The sequence below is a fragment of the Monomorium pharaonis genome, chromosome 5 (genome assembly GCF_013373865.1).
Source record: "Monomorium pharaonis isolate MP-MQ-018 chromosome 5, ASM1337386v2, whole genome shotgun sequence".
Lineage (NCBI taxonomy): Eukaryota > Metazoa > Arthropoda > Insecta > Hymenoptera > Formicidae > Monomorium > Monomorium pharaonis.
In genome coordinates, this window is record NC_050471.1 from 26,286,286 (window position 1) to 26,296,474 (window position 10,189).

The following is a 10,189-nucleotide window of genomic DNA, read 5'->3' on the forward strand; positions in this document are numbered from 1 at the left end:
ACGTACAAATAACGCAATTGAACAATACAATATTTTTAGTATACGCTTTGGTATTGCAAAATAAAACTTTCTGGTTCATTATTCTGCGTTGTATCACTTGTCTAGCAATACTTCGCTGAATTGTCAAATTAAAAATTTAAGATAAAATGTTTTTACAACAAAAAGTTTCATCTTAAATTTAGATTTTTGCAACATTCGAAATCGTGTAAAATAAGATTTAACTGTTCCGTTTACAGAGATATCGATTTTTTCCACTGCTATAAAAGATACCGAAATGAACTAGCTACCTACTAAACTAGATGCGACGCCACTATCGGCACATTCAATCGTTCGCCATCTTTAAATTAACTACGGTGCGCTTTTCAAATCGTTCGTTAGTTTGTACCTATGAAAATTATTAATAGATTGTTATTCGAGCGTATAGAAACTAATGTCGATTATTTTTTATATAAAGAAGTATTACAAAAACAAAATTTTATTCATACTAAACAGGGTAGTAATTAATTAAAAAATTAAAAGTTAATTCAAGATCACATTCTACGCAAAAAAACTGACTTGGTTTTAAAAAAGAAAAAACAGTTTATTTTTATACCGTACTCTTTTCAAAACAGCGTTATATGTATATTGATGCATTGTAAAAATATTATCCTAATAATTTTTGTCTAAACGTAAACTACTTGCTCCGTGAACGCATCGTTTACTCCGGCATTTTATTTACTTCTTTTATATACACTTCTTTTAATTCTAATTTATTAACGTATTACCTAATTACCTATAAATTGTTCCTCGCCCTGACGCATCTGTATACCTAAACTTAACATAAAGTAACGTCATTCGCTAAGCTAATATTACTTCCTCCGAGTGGCACTCTTAATGATTACGTTATTGTCGTTTTCGTTATTACTTGGATCAATTTCATTACGCAAAGATAACTTTATATACTCCTCCTCTTTTTTCCAGTCTGTTTATAAGAATGACATCAAAACCTTTACGAAAGTTTCCATTTCAATTTTTTTTTGCCACGAAATCTGCTAAGATCTCGCTTTCATGATTCTTCGATCTCTTGGTCATTAAACTATCCGGCTCTTGCCGGATCATCTAAGAGATTCATGAACCTCTCGATCATTAAATACTCGAATCATCAATTCTTTGAACTGCGAGATCCACAAGTATTCGGATTTTTATTTCTTCAAAATTTCCCAATCATTCTGGAGTCCCCTTCATCCAGAATTCTTTCGATTTTTGAATGTCAAATCCGTCGTTTAATTATTTAAATCCTTAATTGAACTCAAGATCATGTGCAGCAAAAAAAAAATACGGCAACTCTCGTAACGATTCAATGTTACAATAATCCTATAAAAATCTATGTTATCAACAATTTACAAGAATAACGATCTACAATATTACAAGAAAATCTTATAGAATTATATGTGTACATACGCACGCATTGATTCAGTTAACGCATACACTGGTCAGTTTAGCTTTGTATAAAAAAATATAGTCTTTGTATAATCGTCTCTCTATCAGGCAGAATAGTCTTCATATACAAAGTAGCTGGATACAATTGACTTCGTATTCTTTCAAATGTTCTCTACCGATCGAAGCAATGCGAGAAATCACTCGCTGAATTTCATCGTCAGAAACAGTCAATTGATCCATTTTTTCATATTCCTTTTTCTATTTTCTACAAAATTTTTTTGAATTAACCGAATTAATCGCGATTTACTATACGATATCCGACCTTGGCAAATTTCTAAAGTCTAAAAAAACAATCACTATTTATGTTTAATTTTCGAATTTATGTAATTTCTACAAGAAACGAAAAGAATGTCAAAAGTGCTCTCTACAGGATATTTTCGATTCCTAATTTAAGCTAGATATTGTTGCTAAAACGATAAAAATCACAAGATGTAACTTTTCAAAATATGAAATCTCTATGGTTTTTGTCTTGCACAAGAAAAACACATATGAGAAGAAGTTTTGTCGGATTCGTAAAGCATTTGCAAGTGAAATAATGATAAAGCAAAAGGAAACAATCACGATGTGTGTAATTTTTTTAATCGTCATGTTTGTTATTTATTTCTATATTTCTTCAAATAGTTAATGTACTTTCGACTACCGATGCGTCACAACTGAAACAATTAAGTCTTAAACTAGTCGTTACAAAATTCGTTTAAAGTCTCACCTCAAACATTTTCTTCGATAAACGCGCTTAAATCCGCATGCCGTCGACATTAGAGTTTAACAATTATCGTTCGGAGATTAACAATCACTGGTGGTCCAAGTCACACTACTTCGAACGGGTCCGCGCAAACGAACAAGCTTTTAGCTTCAACATATCTTCAAAAACGAGAAATAAACACTGCATCATCAGTCAGAGGACTAGTTTTTGCAGGTCTCTCATCTCGGTTACAACAAAATCAGACATTAGATTGCACCACTCAGTTGACTCACGATTATCCCCGTGCTTCGCACCACTCGGTTGAATCACGATTATCCCCGTGCTTTGCTCCGCTCATCATTCTTCTTCTTTGCGGCGCGAAAACTTTTGGATCAAATTTGATTGCAAACTCAGGGCAAATACCTTTTAGGCAGTCGTTACGGATCAACAGAGATGAGGAATTTCTCGCGAGATTTCTAGCGCAAATTGAAGGCGATAGGAAATTAAACCAGAATCTAACATAGGTAGAGTACGAAAATTTCATTTTGAGAGTCTAAATATTAGTCATAGTTAAGATATCAGAGATTAGGGTTCCAGTGCTTGGAAATAGAGGATAGATCGATGACACCCAATTAACATCAAATAATATGTACGAGCACACCTAATGACGATGGAATGTTTTCTAGCAAAGTGTTTCGTCTTCGTTACGCGATTGGTCTCGCCTTTTCTCGTAAATGATAAAAAAGAAAAGAAAAAAAATCGCCTAGCAAAATTCTATACGTCTGTATAAAAATCGAACAAAAGAAGAGAGAAAATCATGCATCGCGATTTCCATTCGCCCATTTTTCTTTTCTCTCGCTCTCTCCCTCCCTCCCTCCCTCCCTCTCTCTCTCTCTCTCTCTCTCTCTCTCTCTCTCTCTCTCTCTCTCTCTCTCTCTCTCTCTCTCTCTCTCTCTCTCTCTCTCACTCTCTCTCTCTCTTTCGCTACAAAGATAACGCTATTAAAAAATAAATACATATGTCCCGTTCCATTAATTTATAGTGTCAAGAGAGACGCTGCACTTGTTATTTCCATTCTTTTTTTCTTTTTTTCTTGGTATAGGTGATTTTATCGGGCTTGAGAATTTGTTAGCATTAGTCTGATCTTCTCGTATGCGTACATTAGATTTTCTGCCAATCCCTTACAACAACCACTTGCCTGAATGGTCTGGAATCTGTACGTCTTGAAGTTCTTATCATGATCGATATAGGTGACTGCCGCCATCAATGGGCACATGATGATCTTTGCATGATCCAAGAAGTTGATCTGGAAAGTAAACGAAGTTTTATTCATTTCGGAACAAGAGTGCAATGTAACAATACTTGTAATAATAACAATGATACTAAATACAAATAAATATATATTTTCATTATTCAAAATGTACTATCACAGATAAAACTATATATATGTAACTAAAAAATAATATTAAAAAATAAATCAACAAAATATTGCAGAACAAAAAAATATTAAGTTTTAAAAAATATAAGAAAATTTAGATCAAATTTATTAGTCATCAAATGTATAATGATTTTATCCATTAAAGCAGTTTTTTGTCTCAATTCCTAAATTTACTTTTTTATCTCATCTGTATATATGTAAAATTTTAGTAAAATTAGAATTTTATACTTAAAAGATTTCCTTGTTTTCTAAAATGTTTATATTTATCTAAAACTTTGTATTTGAGGTAATGTATTTCTATTCAAAACTCCCAAAACTAAGAACCAAAATTTTTAATAAAAAAATAATAAAAATTTTGTTTATTATTCAATCGCTATTTTTAATTTTTAAATTTGGACTGCAGTTTTAAAAGCAAAAGCTTCAAAACTTTTATAAATAAAATTGTATATATAAATAAATCATAATTTTTTCATTTGGCTATTGTATTAAATTGACCGTTATATTGATTTGTACATTTTGACTTTAGATTTATAATCAGTAATTTCAAAAAATATTAAATTTCAGTAAAATACATTTAATAGAAAAAAAAATGTACAAAAGAACCTCATTAATAGAATAAAAGTTTAAATTATAAATTGAGATTGTGTTGTACAAAAGTCAACCAAACACATTTCGTAAACAATACACTTGTATTTATATAAATATATACAAATGCGTGCATAGATACAAATCTATATACTTATATAGTTTATAGAAAGTCGATTAATTAATACTTACTTGCACTGTGCCATTAGTCAGTTGCATCACCACAGCCGTCTGAGTCCTGAACCACTGATGTATATATGGTATTCGGGAAAGGGAGTCACTTTGTTTCACCGCGATAGAGCCACCCGCCTTCATCAAGTGCTCGTTCATATATTTCAAAAAGAAGTTCATCAATTTCATTTTCTTTTCGAGATTAGTAGGATATTCCTTGACCGTGTAGTACAACTCATCGCCCTCGCGATTGATGTAGTGAATGTTGTAGCCATTCGCCATCATGATCAACCGTGTGCCATCGTTGTACATCACGCCGACGCTGTCGTCAGATAATTGGTATCCAAAGCCATACTTATCCGAGTAATCCACCCACTTGCTAACCCAAATCACAGGTTGTGCCGCCGGATCAGTCAATTCATCTGCAAATTAAAAAAAAAAAAAACACTTTTAATACTAAATATAACAATTATTTTATTTATTTATTATTTTAATATCCATGCACTAATAACTGACTATAACTTTTAATTATCCTTATATCCATTAATTGTACATCGATAAAGTAAATCGAAGCGATTACTTATTATATAGCAATTATATTTAAATCATTTGCAAATGTAATATTTAATTTACAAATATCTAGAAAAATGATATAGATATATACAAAATGGGTAAAAGTCCGGAAACGGCTAATTGTCTTCGAAATTATTGAAATTATTTATGAAAAAATGTTTCAGACAAAAGATTTCAATAAATATATCAAACAGTGATTCCAATAAATACATCAAACAATGATCTTTGATCTTGAACGCAAGTAATATAACGCTCTTAAGATCAACTTGAAAATTTTTTATGAAAATCCCTACTTTTTATTCGGTATTTTTGCAGTTGACATAAAGATTTTTTTCAAAACATTATAATAAAACTTCTTTTGGTTAACTACTTTTCGCTTTGCTTTTCGCAAACTTTGAGACAATAAATGCATCAAACACCATTTGATGCATTTATTGAAATCCTACAACTTTTTTATAAAACATTTTTTCTCAAATGTCTCGATTTTGAGATCATCCAGTATATACACATACACACGCGTGCGCACAGAAAAAACAGAAATTTCTTTAAAAAATTCCAGGTTTGCCCTGGTAGTATGCCCTGGAATTGTTATTGTGTTATATACATTGTTATATTGTATATTATTAGGTATATTTACTTTCATTTCTGTTCTATTAAATTATAGTTTTTCTAACATACCTGCTGAAGAAATTATCTCTCTAGCGGGCTTAGTTTTTAATACGCAAGCTATTTGTTCCTTTAGCGTTTGAAGCATCTTTCTGATATCGAGCTTGATTCCCTGTGGTTCTACTTCATTGCTAGGCTTTATCTTTCGTAATGGACTGTTCGGTACTCGAGAAGCAAGGATATCTTGCTCTGAATAGCCATTAAGGTTCATCTCGCCAAGCGGTCTACGATTGCAGTGTGATTCAAGCATGTCCAAACGTGGTGCCATTGATAAACACGAGAGCGGTAAACTCGTCGGCATGTATCCTGCAATTAGATAATAAAAAAATTATTTTCTCTCCTTTTTATTAACAAAATAGAAAAAAACAGCAAATTACTTAAATTATAACTTACTCTAAAAAAATAAATATAAAATGACAAATTAATAATTTTAATTTATTTAGCTTAATTTAAATTAATTTAGATTTAAATAAAAAATTAAAATTATACTAAATTTAGGTATATGTTATCACTGATTATTTTAAAAAATTATATAATCGATAATTTAAACAATTTTCATTTTTTCAAAATATTAATGTCTTACCCGAATTAAAAAATTCATCTTTCATCAATTTAACAACGGATGGACGTTTTGAAGGATTCAATTGTAACATATTTGCCACCATATTTATGGCAGGTTTACTAATGTGTGTAGGAGTTTTGTACTGCACTTGTTTGATCCTGGTATAAGTCTCCTTAAGACTAGCTGTCTCAAAAGGCGGTTTTCCCACAAGCAGAGTATACATTATACAACCAATACTCCATATATCAGCTTCATAAGAATGTCCAATCTTTGTAAGCACTTCAGGCGCAATGTAATTTGGAGTACCACAGACAGTTCTTTTAAAAAATTTATTAATTAGCCAAATTATTATGTGCTAAAATTTTATGTAATTAATAAAACTAATCCATTAATAAAATGTAAAATTGTTGGCTCTGAGAAAAAAATAAAAATTATAGAAATAAATATAATTATTTCTTTTTGAAAACTAATTCACTAACAGTTTAAAAACCTCATCAAAATGTGTTGAAGTTTAATCTAATATTAATTTAATATTTTTAAGTAAAGTTTAGTTAAAACAAGTAAAAAAATATCATACTTGAATAACTTAAATCAGATTTAAAAAACTTAAGAATAAATAAAATAGTTGATTTCTAGATTTTAAGTTAATAAATGATTGCATTCGTACTGTGTAGTTTGAATAATAATTACTTTTTTCGTTCACCATCATGCTCCAATCTAGTCGCCAATCCAAAATCACCTATCTTGACCTGCAAATCATCATTCAAAAACAGATTACCTAACTTCAAATCCCTATGAATTATTCTGTGCTGATGTAGATAAAAAACTCCATCCAAGATTTGCTTCATAAAGTATCGTGTCTCACACTCTGACAGCGCTTTCCTGCGCTTGTGCAGCTCCATCATCGACTGGAACATTAAACAATTGTCAGAATATATGTTGGATACACGATCAATACTCACAAAACAGATATTGCTACAAATTCTTACCCTTTTGCGACAGAGTTCCAGGATGATGTAAATATTATTGCTATCGTCAAAAAAGCCGTGAAAGCCAACGATGTGTTTGTGATTCAAACTTTGGTGAATCGCAATCTCTTGTGTCATCTTCTCTCTCTGATTGCTTTTCGTCATCAGTGACTTTGGCACAATTTTCCCGGCGAATACTTGATGTGACTTTGACTCTGTAATCTCGTAACATTTTGCGAAGCCACCCTATGAAATAATAGACATAATATCAAATAGTGTAAAAAAGAAAGAAAAAAGTTTCTTAATATTTTAATAAAAAATTTTTTGCAAGAATATACCTAATACAGATTATATTTACATTATATTTTAATACTGTAACTTCTTAATAATTAATATATATCTAATATGTTATCTTAAGTTTATAATTTAAAGGAATTTTCGAGTTTCAAAATAAGATTCTATTTATAATTTTACACACTACATTCTTTAATCCTCTAATGTATGTTTATTTTTTTCAATGTTTTTCTTATTATACAACAATTATTATACACAAATAAAATTGTGAACAGAGTTTTACTTTAAATTTCAATACAAATTCTGAATCTTTCAAAATGGATTTAACACTTAGACATTAATTTAATTTCAAAACAATCTTCAATAAAAAACAAAAACAATTGGCATATAAAATTAAAATAACATTGTAACTTTATTGTAACATGTTCATACATATGTGTATACTTAAAAAATCTAGCTACACAACCAATTTTTCTGAATACTTTAATTTTTTTTCTTAATTTCAACAAATTCTAACCCTTTCAAAAGATTTAGCATCTAGAAATTAATCTTGTATACATACATATATTTAAACAATTTGTTTTCCAAAGAAAGCTTCAAAAAATCTGGGAAAATTCTGATATATTTTATTAATTATTCAAAAATTCTGATTGTATATGTATATTTGTTAATATATGTACATATGTAAATGCATATTTGTATACCCGAGTAAACAACCATTTTCCAAAGGATTTTGAAGCTTTAAAAATATCCAAGAAAATTCTATATAATCTTTTATAATTTAGAAATGCAACTATGTATGGATGTGTATATGTTTACATTTTACATGTACATATATTTACATGTACATATATTTTAAAACATAGGTTAAAATAGCATTTTATGCTGTTCCGTTTTAATAATACACTAACAGCAAAACGTCACTTCCAAAAAATGCAAGAACTACATAGGTAAAAAAAAGTACAGCCTTTCCCCACTCCTCAAATAATTTAGCCTGAGTAAACTCCTTCCAAAAATTTCCTTGGAATTTAAAATTACCTTTTGCATTTCTATCAGTGTAAATTAACTCTTTTTAATTTTAAGAATTAGAAGAAGATAACATTTCAGATAAGACTACATTAATAGAAAGGAACATAAGTTTTTCTATTAAACTACACATCAACATTATAAACAGAAGTTTACTTTGGATCTTGATACAAACTCTAGCTCCCTCAAAATAAATTTAACATCTAGAAATTGGTATATCTAAAGTAAAAAAAAAAATAAAGATTAAATCAATAATAAAAACAGTTTCAAACTGCCAGTATATACTATCAACCCTGAATATCTCTGGGATCCGCGAAAAGGCGGCTGACACGCGATTCTTTCGCGTATATCGTGAGTTTCCCACGCGATTACGTATATACACAAATCAACACAAATCGCGCCCTCGCGGCCCAAGTGCAACAAGTGTCGGGCGCCAAAGAACCGCTTTCGCACGCGTGTCTGCGTGTATGCGTGTGTGCGTATGTACATACGTATTCGTGGAGAAACTCTCGCGCGCGAGGAATGTGACACGAGCGTGACTAGCCAAGGTCAGAACGAAAACGAGGATGCGCGGGTTCCCTTTACCTTCCCAAAGAATCGGCCCTTCAGATAACTCTTGCCGGTGTTCGAGTCGTATATCACGTTAGGTATGGTGTTCTCCTCCTCGTTCGACATCGTGCAGCAGCAACAGGACCAGCTGTCTTCAAACTCTGTCTCCTCTTTCGCCTCGTCGTCGCCTCCCGATGTCGTTGTATCGCCGACCGACGTCGAAGTACCGCTGTCGGACGCGGTGATATCACGCGGCGAGGTCGCGTCACAGTCGTCAGACGTCGTCCTGTCGTCGTTGCTCGGCGCCGTGGCTGTCGTCGTGATCCCGACCCCTGAGTGTTCCTTCCTCCTACGAAGAAATCGCACCCCGTTCACGACGGCGCTCGACCGCCGAGATTCGCGCGCGTATATACTCCACGACCGACCGGCGATCCGTACTGACGAACCGATTCTCCCCAAGTTTTCCCGCGATGAGATAGAGAAGAGCTGCGAGCTCCTCCGAGGATGTGTGCGAGAAACGGGAAGAGGGAAAGGAAGAGAGCGTACGGCCCGTGACCGCGACACGCTACTCGTACACAGCACACTCGTGGAACTCTGTTCGCCGTACCTCCGTTTTAAACCGTCTGGCACTCACCCGACTCACCGTCGTGGAAGGCATGCCAACGGCTCGCCGGTTTAAATGACTCACGGCCGACCAATCAGCACGACGCCGGCAGGGTCACGTGGTCCCGACCTGGCGTTGATACGCGGCGCGCGCAGCACCGCGCGCGCCACCCTGCGGTTGTCGACCACCAATATGAGGTCTGTTCTTTTTAGCTGCACTGCTGCATTGGTGCAATTATTATGAAGACTAACCAATAAGATACAAAATATCCCAAATTTCTTAGAAAAATTTGTTTCTAACCGACGCTGATCCGTTGATCCGTTCTTTGCTTTATCCTTTTTACCTGTAACGGTTGTTAAACTTGTACGTTCATATCTTTTTTTGTCCCTTTTACCTTCGGTAGGAATATTTAAACTTATATCGCACAAATGAGCAAATGAGCCAATACTGGATGTTGTTGTATTCAGTGTATTTATCAATATTAAATACAAGAATAAAACGCAGATAATTAATACAAAAAATTAAAGTCGGAAACAACGTAGACATGTAATAATTTTTTTTTTTCATTAATAGTTTTGAAGTAAACGGTATA

At 32.7% G+C, this 10,189-nt stretch overlaps 1 protein-coding gene across 2 annotated transcripts; it reads right to left on the reverse strand.

Moving 5' to 3' along the window:
• Positions 1-3,124: 3,124 nt before the first annotated feature.
• On the reverse strand, positions 3,125-9,832 carry LOC105830341 (serine/threonine-protein kinase polo). Of its 2 annotated transcripts, XM_036287326.1 has the most exons (7): positions 9,030-9,814; positions 7,146-7,370; positions 6,847-7,064; positions 6,178-6,473; positions 5,607-5,900; positions 4,377-4,777; positions 3,125-3,467 (listed from the first exon to the last, which is right to left on the reverse strand). In XM_036287326.1, exons 1-7 carry the CDS (start codon positions 9,117-9,119, stop codon positions 3,270-3,272), a joined length of 1,722 nt encoding a protein of 573 aa, XP_036143219.1. In that variant the 5' UTR covers positions 9,120-9,814; the 3' UTR covers positions 3,125-3,269. The 2 variants fall into 2 exon arrangements, with proteins under 2 accessions (XP_036143219.1, XP_036143218.1); XM_036287325.1 differs by having other exon boundaries at positions 6,847-7,370; positions 9,030-9,832.
• Between the last annotated feature and the right edge of the window lie 357 nt (positions 9,833-10,189).

Excerpts from the sequence above, each read along its gene's own strand:
- LOC105830341 (XM_036287325.1), bottom strand. The coding sequence starts at position 9,119 with ATGTCGAACGAGGAGGAGAACACCATACCTAACGTGATATACGACTCG. Across the intron at positions 6,474-6,846 it reads CATGATGGTGAACGAAAAAA|AACTGTCTGTGGTACTCCAA; the intron begins GTAATTATTATT and ends ATTTTTTAAAAG. Across the intron at positions 5,901-6,177 it reads AGATGAATTTTTTAATTCGG|GATACATGCCGACGAGTTTA; the intron begins GTAAGACATTAA and ends ATCTAATTGCAG.